Source organism: Podarcis liolepis, assembly GCF_965112155.1.
Source record: "Podarcis liolepis genome assembly, chromosome: 14".
Taxonomy (NCBI): domain Eukaryota; kingdom Metazoa; phylum Chordata; class Lepidosauria; order Squamata; family Lacertidae; genus Podarcis; species Podarcis liolepis.
In genome coordinates, this window is record NC_139569.1 from 23,512,752 (window position 1) to 23,525,641 (window position 12,890).

At 47.1% G+C, this 12,890-nt stretch overlaps 1 protein-coding gene across 1 annotated transcript; it reads right to left on the bottom strand.

The window, feature by feature from the left end:
• Positions 1 to 233: 233 nt before the first annotated feature.
• On the bottom strand, positions 234 to 9,194 carry CIAO3 (cytosolic iron-sulfur assembly component 3). The gene is made up of 11 exons (XM_083476119.1): positions 9,013 to 9,194; positions 7,920 to 8,015; positions 7,171 to 7,314; positions 6,455 to 6,587; positions 5,601 to 5,735; positions 4,936 to 5,054; positions 4,148 to 4,277; positions 3,622 to 3,694; positions 3,315 to 3,455; positions 2,764 to 2,921; positions 234 to 1,563 (listed from the first exon to the last, which is right to left on the bottom strand). Exons 1-11 carry the CDS (start codon positions 9,085 to 9,087, stop codon positions 1,325 to 1,327), a joined length of 1,443 nt encoding a protein of 480 aa, XP_083332245.1. The 5' UTR covers positions 9,088 to 9,194; the 3' UTR covers positions 234 to 1,324.
• Positions 9,195 to 12,890: the final 3,696 nt, after the last annotated feature.

The window sequence follows — 12,890 nt, forward strand, 5'->3', positions numbered from 1 at the left end:
TGATTTTTGTTTTAAATGAGAAACCCCATGAGGGCCTAATCACGGAGTTTCTGCTTCCAAGTTAGCTGCACCCTTAAACTGCTTCTTCACAGTCTATCTCAATGGTTCCCAAATTTTTTCAGGCCATCTCCACCATTGGTCCCAGTGCCCCCTACCCTATAAAAAGTGTTACTCAGACTAGCAGTTTACATGACCCACCAAGGAAGATAGTAACACAATAAAATTCAAAACAGTAACAATTAACTGCATTTATTCAAAATCCAATTAAAACTATTTAATTAATTCAACAAAACTGGTGAACTTGATCGAGTAACACCAGCTTTTCAAAGTCTGAAAGTCATTTATACCTCCAGATCCCCCTTGCCTCTTAAAGAGTCTCCTTAGGTAATCCCATCGCTCCTGGAGAAAAAGCTTCTCGGCTTTGTGGGTGCAGAGAATAAGGAAGTAATAAAGCAGGCCTGAAACATTTCAAGTTTCTGGCTACAGTTCTTTTAAAGGCCGCACTTCAGTGCTGTAGGTGACATTTTGCTCCCGTCCAGGATGGGGCATGAACTTCCAATCTCTGCATGAAAAAGGTAGGGCACAGATTGATTTGGGACTCTTGAGAAGATGGTGTAGGAATGTATGGACACTGGCCTGATCCAGGAGGCTCTTTCTGAAGTTCTTAACTCTTTATCCTGTATATTTATAACAGCTGTTGTTTTTTGTTACTAAGGGAATTCCTTGTAGGCAAGTGGCAGGAATGAGACAAAAGCACAGAGAGCTCTGGAAACACACTCTGAGCTAAGACAGGTGTACATACTTTGAACCCCAAGAACGTGTTCCAGCCCCCTTTCGGGCAGACATTCAAGAGCCCCCAACCTGCAGCAAGCCACAAAACGGGCTGTTTCCAACTGAAACTCTGCAAGAGGCTGACTGGCCCCTGTGACAATCACTCAAGTAGCATCTGTTAGTATTGTGTTTTCCTTTGCATTGTGGGGTATGGGGGGAGAGATCTTGATCTAGGACAATTGTTTATGGTAACAACATGTTACATGCCCCCCAGATATCATTGGACTCCAGATGCTACCAGGACGGCCAACAGTCATGGCTGTCAGAAGCTGGAGGGAAGGCAGGGTATATGGATGAACACAGCTCTCCTTAAAGCCAAACCCTCTGTCCGTAATCATTTTTATTCCAGTCTTTGGTACTAAAGGTGGATTTGCTACATATTTTGCCACCTATGAACAGTCTCTGTCCTTCCAGCAACCACTTTGGAGAGGGAAAGGAAATCAAGAGGGCATGATTGTGACACCTCCTCTGCCAAGAGCACTCCCAGCCATCTTCACCACTTGATATTCAAGGTGGCGCTTGACTTCTCCACTGCGTGATACCCTGTGTGCAGGATGTCTCGAGTCTGTCCCGAATCAGGGCCACCCAGCCACTCCTCATAGAGTGCCTGCACGGCTCCATTCAGCTCCGGGTTTTCAGGCTGGACTGATTCATACAGCCTCTCCACCCTCTGGAGAAGATCCTTGCTGGGCTCCCCTTCGGCTTTAATTTGGCCCCCTCCATTTAAGCAGCCTGGAAAGAAATGAGGGGGTGGGAAGAAAGTGGATCCCAGTTAAACCTGCATTCCCCAAGCTGGCACCCTCCAAATGCTTTGAACTAGAACTCCCATCAGCCCCAGGCATGCAAGGCCGCAAGTTCAAAATGATTTCTGCAGGCTGGTGCCTGCTAGGAGCTCAAATCTGGAGGGAAGCAGGTTGAAGGAAGTACCTGAGTTAGCTAAGCTAGAGCTTCAATATTATCATCATCACCAAATGTACTGCTTGCCTTTCACCAGCAAGACCCAGGGCAGGCTACAACAATGAAAGACTAAAAATAGTTAAAACACATGACAGTCATAGGAAGAACAGCGTAGTCCCTGGAAACGCACATCTCAAGTGTCAAAGGTTGGGGTAAAGAAGTGTGTCTTCAGCATTAACTGAAACCAGTGAAGAAGCCAGGCACACCTCTGCAGGTAGGGGAATTCCACAGCCTAGGGGCTGCCGCAGAGAAGGCCCTCTCACAGGTCACTCCCCTCTCGAATGTCTGAGGGAGATGGAGCAACCATGAGGGCCCCCTCTGTTGATATCAGCACCTGAGAGGGTCTGTGAGGAAGGAGGTGGCATTTCAGATTGTTATTTATTTATGCATTATATTTCTATACCACCCTTTATCCAAGGATCACAGGGCTGTTTACAATATACAAACACAAAAATACATAACTTTGTAACAAACAAAACAGCAACCTGCTTCTTTTTAATTGAAGGAGAATCTCCATCCCCATCATTCTGCCCAGACACCGAGGTCTAGCTCCAAGGGCCTTCTGGTGGTTCCCTCACTGCGAGAAGTGAGGTTACAGAGAACCAGGCAGAGGGCCTTCTCGGTGGCGGCGCCCGCCCTGTGAAATGCCCTCCCATCAGATGTCCCATCAGACAACTATCTGAAGACAGCCCTGTTTAGGGAAGTTTTTAATGTTGGATGTTTTATTGTATTTTTAATATTTTGTTGGAAGCCGCCCAGAGTGGCTAGAGAAACCCAGCCAGATGGGTGGGGTATAAATAATAATAATAATAATAAAATAATAATAATAATAATAATAATAATAATAATAATAATTACAGTATTAACTGGTAGGAGTGAAAGAGAGAATTCTTAGGATGTTGCCAGAGAGCTCCAAGCGACATATGCAGCCTTTTCTTATCCCCCCTGCTGTTTCCAACCTGCAGGTGGCCTCACCTGAAGGACAAGCCATCACCTCGATGTAGTGATACGGCAGCTTCCCCCGCTTCAGTTTCTGCACCAAGTTTTGGATGTTCCGAAATCCGTATGCCAGGGCAAAATGCAAGAGGGTTTTGCCATCCTTCTCCAGCGTCACTTCCTGTAAGTCCTTGTTTCTGGGAAAGATTTAAAAGGGGTCAGGGAGGAACCAGAGATTTGCTACTGCAAAACATGGTCTCTTCAGACACGCTCCCAAGCCACTATCCCAGCTGCTCAGAGGGGAAACTGGCAGCAACGGAACATGGACGAACAGTACAACTTTGGTGGGGAAGTCAGCCTGGTTGGAAAACGAATGCTTCCTCCCAGGCCATGGCTCTCTTGCACCTTCCACGGCTGCCTGCAATGGCTGCTGGCTCTTTAGCCAGCGAGGGAGGCTGGAGCAAGGGACAGGCAGCAGCAAAGCAGCAGCACTCCCAATGCTTCCTTACTGGAAGAGAGTGCAGGCTGGGGGAAATGGGCTGGGATAGGATTCTTGGTAAGCGCTCCAGGCGGTAATGCAATATCCTTACTTCAGTGCCTTATAGCGAACCTCTTCCACTTGAATACCGAAGAGCTCCCTTGCGGCATACTTATAGATGTGCTCCAGGTAGCCCCCAGAACCGCCTCCAGAGTGCCCGAGCAACTGCTCCTCTTCAGACACACCACTAAACCTATGGAAGGGAGAAAAGAAACAGCGTCGGGCACCATGCAAAACTCGAAATGCCCGGCTGCATGCCGATAAAGGCCAAATCCTGATTAAAGTTCTGCAAATTGAGCACATGTGAAAGAAGCAAGTCGGATGTAAGCGTAGCAAAGTTAAGCGACTTCGGATCTTACATGCTATCCAAAGGGGCAGGATTCACTTCTGATAGGGTTACCTTCTCCTGGTCCAGCAACTTCACAACTTCTCCTGAAAGACAGAACAAATGCAAGGGAGTTTGCATTCTGGATGGAAGGGAGGCAGGAAGCAGAGAGGAGTTACCAGGCAATGAATTAATCCTCTCTCCAGTTCAGGGATGGGGAACCTCAAGCTTAGGGACTGAGTGCGGCCCTCCAAGCTTCTCCATTCGGTCCCCAGGACACTCCCCAAACCAGCTCCAATCAGCTGCCCTACTCAAGAACTTTTGCTTGGCTGGAATATGTCCTTGAAATGGCATAATCCCTCTGGCTCGCCAGGATGGAGTGATGCGGGAGGTTGTATGTGTAGAAACCTCTGGCAGGATGAGGGCTGGGCTCTATTAACTCAAATGGGGCAGGGTGGAAGTAGTGGCTAGTGAATGGGCAGTTGCACCTCAAGCCAGGAATCTTCCGGGTGTTTCTAACTCAAACACTGACTACATCACAGTTCCTGGCTCCGCTTTACCTGTAGTAATCACACAGTCAACCTCACGGGTCTGGTGCTCTTGGATAAAGAAGTCAGGTCTGGAAGCTTCTAACTTCTTGTCGTAACAAGGCATCACTGTCACGTGGTAGATCTGGTCAGGTGTCAAGTGCTATAAATGGGGAAGAGATTGGGATACCTGATCAGCAAAAACTAGTCTTGATTTCATGTTTCTGACAGTGGCACCAGTAGGGCACCGCAAAAGACACACAAGCAAAGAATGAAGGCAATAACCACTTCCAGTTTGTTTGGTTTTTGGCCCTGGTAGGTGCATTCAGAGGTGTAAAACCTCCATCTAGCAACCATTAACTAGTAGCACCCTTTGCAAATTTGTCCAAACCAGCCTTTGCCAACCATTTAGTGCCCTCCAGATGTTCAGGACTACAACTCCCATCAGCCACAATGGCACTGGCAGTGGACGATGGGAGTTGTAGTCCAAAACATCTGGAGGGATCCAGGATTGGGCAAAGGCTGGTCTAAACCCAGAGAAGTGAGAGTAGGTCATTCCATAGGGTAATAACAATACTGGGTGGTTTGAGATGGTTGCCCTTAAGAAGAAGACAGCAGCAGCAGCACTGCCCCAGCATGGAAAGGAAAGGGTCTGAGCTCCCCTTTCTGCAGAGGATTGTTTGGGTGAGAGGGTGACCCCTTTTCTGGCTGTCTGCAGAGGTGATCTGATGGGGAGGTCACAAACTGAAGCCCAGCTGCTGCTCCCAGACTTTCTAGGACACCAGTTCCCCTGCAAAAAGTGCCTGCCACGGAACACACACTTGCTGTTTGGCAAAGTGCCTCTTGACGAGGGAGCCCATCACTTGCTGGGGAGACTTGGCTGTGCTGACGTGAGGGATGATGAAACTCCCGTGGGTTTTTTCGGCATAACAGATCCAGCCTGAAAGAGGAAGAAGAACCAACATCCTTAAGTCGCAAATCCACCTCCAGGCTCCAAAGGCAGCATCCACCCCATCCCACTCTCCTCTAGCTGGCCTATTGGAAAGAAGGTAGCTGCTACAGCATCCAAGGCAACAGCATACAACCAGCTGTAAAAAAATATTGGAATGTCCCATTTATAGTCCACAGCAGGAGCAGGGAACCTCAGGCCCAGAAGCCAAATGTGGCCCTCCAGACCTCTCTATTTGGCCCTTGGGATTCTCCCCAGGCTACCCGCTTCACCAGTTCAGCTTTGCACCCTCTCTGAATGTTTCTGCTTGGCTGGAATGTGCCCTTGTACTCTGACAGTGACTCTTGCTTGCTGAAAAGCAAGTGAGTGGGAGCGGGGAGGAAGCCTACTGCTTAAAGGCAAAATTCACATTCATTGTTCCACCCTCTTTTCCTTCTGGCCCCACCCACCACTGTCTTACAATCTGAGGTTCCTGGATGATGGGTAACACCAGTTGCAGGGCCCACACCCCACTCTCTCCCCCCACAACAGCCTTACCTGGGCAGGCAGCAGCCAACATAGGCAAAGCCTTCTTGTCTTCCTTTTGCCTCCGGAAGCGCTGTACAAACTCTCGCTGGCTCTCCAGCAGGCTGAAGTTCCTTGAGAAAGTCGTGTCAAAGACATAATGCACCCCTGAGACAGGGAAGGAAGAGAGGTTAGGTATTAAGGAAACCACATTTGTGGAATGATTTCTATACAGGTGTCATTGGACCAATGATCCGACTGTGCAAGGCAGCTTCCTTTGTTCCAAATGTCTTAAGCAAAGGGCTACAGCTCAATGGTAGAGGGCCTGCTTTGCATGCAGAAGGTCCCAGGTTCAATCCTCAGCATCTCTAGGTAGGGCTGAGAAAGACCCTTGTCTGAAACCTTCAAGAGCTGCTGCCAGTCAGTGTAGACAATATTGAGCTAGCTGGATTGGTGGGCTGTTCCTAAGCTGTGTCAACTCAACACCCTCTGCAACAAGGGTGAACAAAACCATCCAAGTGACAGGCAGAGATGACTTCATCTGTTTGGTCGGGTTTTTTTTATCTTCCCCCTGCATTTTTTTTTTAAATATAATTTTTGTAAATGTAACAGAGGGGAAAGAAATAAACGTCATCAGTTGACAATAAGTCCCAACTTAATTAATATGGGCAGTCCGTTCAAACAGACATCTAAATGAGAATGACATTTTAAAGCTATTTGTTAAAAGGGTGAAAAGGCAGCAAGATCTGCAGCCTTTGAGTAGTTTTATCCTTCCAGCCTCGTGGTAGAAATGTGATGCTCAGGAACACAAGAATCCGTTTGATCCCAAGTGTGTTTAATTACTAAATCATCAAGCTACATACTTCAGAAGAGACACTGCTGCTCACCTAAACTTTTAAAGAAAGACACCAGTTTCTTGGCTGTGTCTAAAGGAGTCAGTGAAAACTTTGCCGCCAGCGAAGCTCGGGACTGGGGAGATACGGACACCACCACCAGCTTCTGGGAAGCAGAACCCGACGTCTTAAAAAAACAAACAAGCATCAACATGAAATTTGTATTTGCTGGAATATTTATCTTTTCTATATTGAGGTGCCCTGAGCCTTTCTGTAGCTAGCATGAAATGGCTGGATTCTTTTTAAATATATATATATGTTGAGAATCTAGTCCCTAATGCAATGAGAGGTGGAAGACAAACACAAAACCACCAGCAGCTTTATAACAGGTCTAGATAATTTGCTCTGAAGCCAACCAGAATGCAAACAGCTTGCTAACGTTGCTCCTGGCAGTGGAAGAAAATCCAGCCTACTCAGTGGCAAAGGGCTGTAACTCAAGGGCAGAGCAACTGCCTTGCATGCAGAAGGTCCCAAGCAGCATCTCCAGGTAAGGCTTAGAAATTCCCTTGCTGGAAACACTGGAGAGCCACTGCCAGTCAGTGTAGATGGACCAATAGTCTGGCTTTCTGTATAAAGCAGCTTCCTACCTTTATGTCCCTAGACCAGACCCCTATAGTTGCCTTCTCCTGCACAAGTGGACAAGAAGGAGCTCATCTTCCAGGTCCTCAGGCCCTATGACTCACATGCTGACAGCATCAACAACAACTTACTTTATTGGTATTTAAGACCCTGAGGAGTTCCTCGTGGCTCTGCTGTGTGATTAAGACACTCTCCGCAGACGTGATGCAGCCGCTGCATGCCAAGCAGTCATTGAGGGTGATTTTGGCCTTCTCAAGCTTTTGTGACCCTCCGTCCTGAAAGGGAGAGTTGGTCAAAGGGGATTGGAGATCAGCTTCCAAGCGTTCCTGAAAAGTACTTCCAGCTTTCACTAGCGGTCATTCAGGGGTTACCTCCCCACCATCTGACGATGATGTTGGAGATTTTATAAATAAAAGCTTCACAGAGGGGCCCAAGGACTGTAACAAGTTTTGGCTCCGGACTGTAGGGCCAAACATGAGAGATTCGCAGTCCAAAGAGCAGAAGGGAGTAATTGCTCTTTTGAGAACATCCATTAACCAGGACAATTTTCTTGACTACAACTGAAAAGGTCCTCCTTCCTGGAGGGCTGCTACCCAACTCCGCAACTAACTCCCTTTCCAAGAGGCTTCTGAACTCCTAGCTGGGGCTGCAGAGCTGTAACCGCTGATCCCCAAACCTATTTTGTATCTCTTATGACAGGTTATACAGCTTACTGTATAAGAGGCACAGCAATGGCATCACCCGCTTTCACCTCTGGCCCTGCCCACCACTGCCACGTGGCCCCCAGAAGCTTGATGGTGGAATGCAAAAACACACAGCTTAAAAAAAGCTTCCCCACCCCATCTTATGATGTGATCAAACTGAGGAGGGGAAACTTTACCTTGTCAACTTGAATGTAAGTCCCATCATCTTCAATGAGGATTTTTGCTGCTGCTTTCCCAAGCTTCTTCTCAACTTTGATGGGTTTTATGCAATCCTGAAAGGAAAGCGAACTACTGAAAATAAAACACCAAAACACACACACCACAATCCGTACTTCAGGAAGAAGCAGTGTTTCCTCCTAGACTCCCACTAGACAGTTTAAAAATTCCTGCATCAGGCATTGATAAACTGGCTGGTAATGCCAAGTTTATTCCCCACCCCGTCACACACACACACACACCATGGTTAGGATAAAACAACTTACCCCTTACAGGATCGCTGTGAGGTTTGCCAGGAGAAAGAATGGATGCACTTTACTTTGGACACTTTACATTTTTCATTACATTTAAAACCAGTCCCGTCTTCAATTTGCTGAGGGCAGAACCTTTGATTCCTTCCTTCCTTCCTTCCCATGACAACCCTGACCAGACCAAGGCCACCCAATGAGTCTCCAATGGCTGAGAAGGGATTTGAACCCAGGGATGTGGGTGGCGCTGTGGGTTAAACCACAGAGCCTAGGACTTGCTGATCTGAAGGTCGGCGGTTCAAATCCCCACAACAGGGTGAGCCCCCATTGCTCGGTCCCTGCTCCTGCCAACCTAGTAGTTTGAAAGCATGTCAAAGTGCAAGTAGATAAATAGGTACCGCTCCGGCGGGAAGGTAAACGGTGTTTCCGTGCGCTGCTCTGGTTCGCCAGAAGCAGCTTAGTCATGCTGGCCACATGACCTGGAAGCTGTACGCCAACTCCCTCCCAGTAAAGCGAGATGAGCGCCACAACCCGAGTCGTTCGCCACTGGACCTAATGGTCAGGGGTCCCTTTACCTTCCCTAACCTGACCCTCTAATCATGACACCACCCTGGCCCCGCATATTGGGGCCGCTCACTCTGAGCCTCGGCAATGGGCGCGCATGCGTGTGCTGCTCCTGCTGGCCTACCTCACATGGCTGTGTAAGGTTTGCAAAGAATACGACACGGGACCGGCCCCAAATGTCTGTATCCTTCTCATTCTCCTGCCTCCACTTTCTCTCTTCCACCTCCCCCGCCCCACTCACTTGCGAGGGCCCGATATAGTCGTCCAGGTCCGTCAACTGCAGGACTCCGCTGAAGGGCGACACAGTCGTAGCCATCTTCGCATATCCCTTCCCCGCCACACTGCCGTAAAGCTCCGACGAGGAAGTATATGCGCGTACAACACTGTCTGATAAGCGATTTCCGCCACACTGTCGCAAACGACCAAGGCGAGAGAGAGAGAGAGAGAGAGAGAGAGAGAGAGAGAGAGAGAGAGAGAGAGAAGAACGCGTAGATAAATAATATAGAGTAGCCCCCTCACCTCCTTAATGAGGGCTCCCGATGTTACCTTGGCATCCGTGTTTTCTAGATTTTTTTGCCCGCAGAAATAGACGGGGAAACCAACTGATTTAATCTAGACGTGGTTTTCAGCAACCTGCCTATTGATTTCTATGGCTATTTCATACTTATTCACTCGGGGAGGGAGGTGGAGAGAAACCCGGGAGTTAAGCCCTATATGTCAATCTACACTAAGTCTATAAAGGAAGAAAAGAGAACTTCCAAAGAGTTAAGGTAGATAGTCAGAGTAACCATCACTTCGGGTTCCCGATGGCAGCCTCGTCCACGTGCGGGGCAAAAAGCCAGTGAAATAATCCACTTGAAAGCTTAAACCAAATTAGGCGCGAAGAAGAACCTGCAATGAGGGGATGAGCCTGTCGTGCAGAAGTTAGAGTGAAGGGCCTGGACGGCCAGGGTTCAAATCCCTACCCAGCCACAATGAAGCTCAGGAGGGTGACCTTGGTCCAGTCAATCACTATCTCAGCCTAACCTACCTCACAGGGTTGTGCTGAGGATAAAATAAGGAGGAGAACTTCATAGGATGCCATCTGGAGCTCCTTGGAGGAAAGGTGGAATATAAATGAAATAATAATTCTTCTGAGTTCTGGATGGTGGTTGCTGGAAACCACAGGAGGGGAGAGTGCTCTTGAGCTCAGGTCTTGCTTTCAAATTCCCCACTGGGCATCTGGATGGCTAGATGGACCCCACTGACTTGATGCATAAAGCTCTGGATGTCACAAACAAATAACTAACATATATACATCCTATCCTTTCCTCCTCGCTTCATGGCTCACATTATTGACTTTTGGGATAAAACTCTGAGCTTTTTTTAAAAAAAATCTGTAATCATGTGCATCGAAAACTGGGTTATGTCTGCTTTGGTTACCCAGTGCATAAGAAGCTCATAAGCTCTCTGCCTTCTTGTTGTTGTTGTTGTTGTTGTTTGGGGGGGGGGCTGCCTGCGAACCAGCCCTGGGATCCTCACTGAGAGCCAGTGTGGTGTAGTGGTTAAGAGCGGTAGTCTGGTAATCTGGGGAACCGGGTTCGCGTCTCCGCTCCTCCACATGCAGCTGCTGGGTGACCTTGGGCTAGTCACACTTCTCTGAAGTCTCTCAGCCCCACTCACCTCACAGAGTGTTTGTTGTGGGGGAGGAAGGGAAAGGAGATTGTTAGCCGCTTTGAGACTCCTGAAGGGGAGTGAAAGGCAGGATATCAAATCCAAACTCTTCTTCTTCTTCTTCTTCTTCTTCACACAAGATATTGCAGAGACATCTGAGCATCTCGGAGCTGGTGCTCCAAACAGGCCTTGAGAACCTTCACTCCTGGCTTAGATTATGAGTCCCTTGGGGACAGATATTTGCATGTGGACAAACTGCTTCAAGTCATAACTCATAAATTGGAATAATAATAATACCCACTCGAAGCCTACAGGACTTGGAATCTTAGAAAGTGAATGTTTGGGCCTAAAAAGAATCCCAGTGTTTGGGCAGCTGTAATAGCAGCTCTAAGCTTAAGGAGAGTGCAGAAAATGCAATAAAATTACTCTGGAGGATGCCAAATCCAGCTAAAATAACCTTTTTATTAAAGAGGCTGCAGCTAATAGGACATACAGCTGCCACATTGTGTTTTCAAAACCTCTGGCTTGTCCCTCGAGTATGTTTCTGAGCATATTCAAAGCGCTTTTCCCTGAGCATAACACAAATGGTTTCTGTTAGTGCCTAAAGCAAGGTTGGGGATCATCTGTGACCCTCCAGAAGTTGTTGGACTACAACTCCCATCATCCCTGGCCATCGGCTGTGCTGGCTGCTCATATTATGATCCAGTTTTGGGGCGGAACTAGATTGCAAATTTTAAACAACAGCTTTGCTGTGTGTGTCAAAGTGATCAGGCTCGAGACACACAGCCAGCCCCAAGTATTTTCTTTGCAATAGGAATAGCAGGATAAACAACCAGGCCATAAACTGAGGTCTTCCTTTGCAAGGGAGTAAACAAATAACCAGACCAAAAATAAAAGTTAAAAGCTTTATTTCCTTTAAAAAGTGTTACACCGCATAAGATGTTATTTTCCTTGTGGAGTTTGAGGTCGCATCCACGCTTTCCTTTGCTCCTTATTACTAGGTGCAGTCTGGGATTTCTAGGTCCACGTCTGAGCACTTTTCTTTCCCTCTCACTGATTTCTCTGTGAAAACATGCTCTTTACCGCTGAATCGGAGGAAATGGCAATCCAGGGGAAAACCAAATTGCCATTTGTTCCGATTCAGTGCTAAAGAGTGGGTTTTCCTGGGTGAAGTGGCGGGGCAGGGGGAGCTCTGGGGCACGGACTGGGAAAGTGCAGGCCTGAGCCTGGAAAGTGCAAGGCAAAAGGTGTGTGTGGCTGAGCCCTGACTGGGTGAAAGGGAAACAGAGGTTGGAGTGAGGATATTAACCTGTTACAGGTAGGTAGCTGTGTTGGTCTGCTATAGTCAAAATAAAAAAGTTCCTTCCAGTAGCACCTTAAAGACCAACTAAGTTAGTTCTTGGTATGAGCTTTCGTGTGCATGCACACTTCTTCAGATACACATATTAACCTGCTTAGCACACGACCTCTGAATATCCATGAACATTGAATATATCAGACCCTCCAAGTGTCCCTATTTTCCAGAGACAGTCCCAGATTTACAGAAGCCATCCTGGTTTCTGATCTGATCCTAGAATGTCCCACTTTTCCTTAGGACACCCCTATTTTCATTGGAGGAATGTTGGAGGGTATGGAGTTATGCAATCCCCGAGTCCCCTGAAAGCAGCCCTGTACAGGGAAGTTTTTGTAATGTTTAATGTTTTATTATGATTTTATATATGTTGGTAGCCTCCCAGAGTAGCTGGGGTAGGGTATAAATTAAAAAAAATAATAAATTTCATTTTATCATGATGATGATGATGGAATAGGATGTTCCTATTTTCATCAGAGAAATGTTGGAGGGTATGATAAATTCACACACAAGTATACCAAGGGTCCAAGCTAAGAATCATTTAGAGAATGAAAGGTGAGTGCATTCCCCAATACACCAGCAAGTGAAAGTGCTGAAAATCCTTCATTAGATAACCACCTAATTGTGGAAGGAATTTGTGGAAGGAACATGGCTCACTTTACATGCAGAAGGTCTCAAGTTCAATCTCTGGCATTTCCTGGGAGGAGTGAGAAATACGCCCTGCCTGAAGCTCTGGAGAACTGCTGCCAATCAGTGCTGGCAGTACTAAACAAGTTCACCAATGCTCAGTATAAGGCAGCTTCCTATGTTTCACATCAATTGTGTCTACATGCCTAATAAGGTTCTGCAATTGGCCATTGAATATCCACATTAAATCACCATGTATTGTTCTCAAAAGCACAAAGGACCCAGCTTTTTATTACCTGCACAAAGTTTGCGAGTGGACTGAACTCTTTAAGGGGTGGAGGCGGAGTTTAGAGGGTGGAAAAACACAATGGTTGGTGAGACACCAAGAAACATCCAGCTGCTTTTCCAAACTCAGGTGTACAGAAATAAGGAATGTTTACTAAGAAATATTAAATATTTTGCAAAACATTGTGGAAAGCAAGGTTGGA

Excerpts from the sequence above, each read along its gene's own strand:
- CIAO3 (XM_083476119.1), bottom strand. The coding sequence starts at position 9,087 with ATGGCTACGACTGTGTCGCCCTTCAGCGGAGTCCTGCAGTTGACGGAC. Across the intron at positions 7,315-7,919 it reads CTTACATTCAAGTTGACAAG|GACGGAGGGTCACAAAAGCT; the intron begins GTAAAGTTTCCC and ends TCTCCCTTTCAG. Across the intron at positions 6,588-7,170 it reads GGGTCTTAAATACCAATAAA|ACGTCGGGTTCTGCTTCCCA; the intron begins GTAAGTTGTTGT and ends TGTTTTTTTAAG.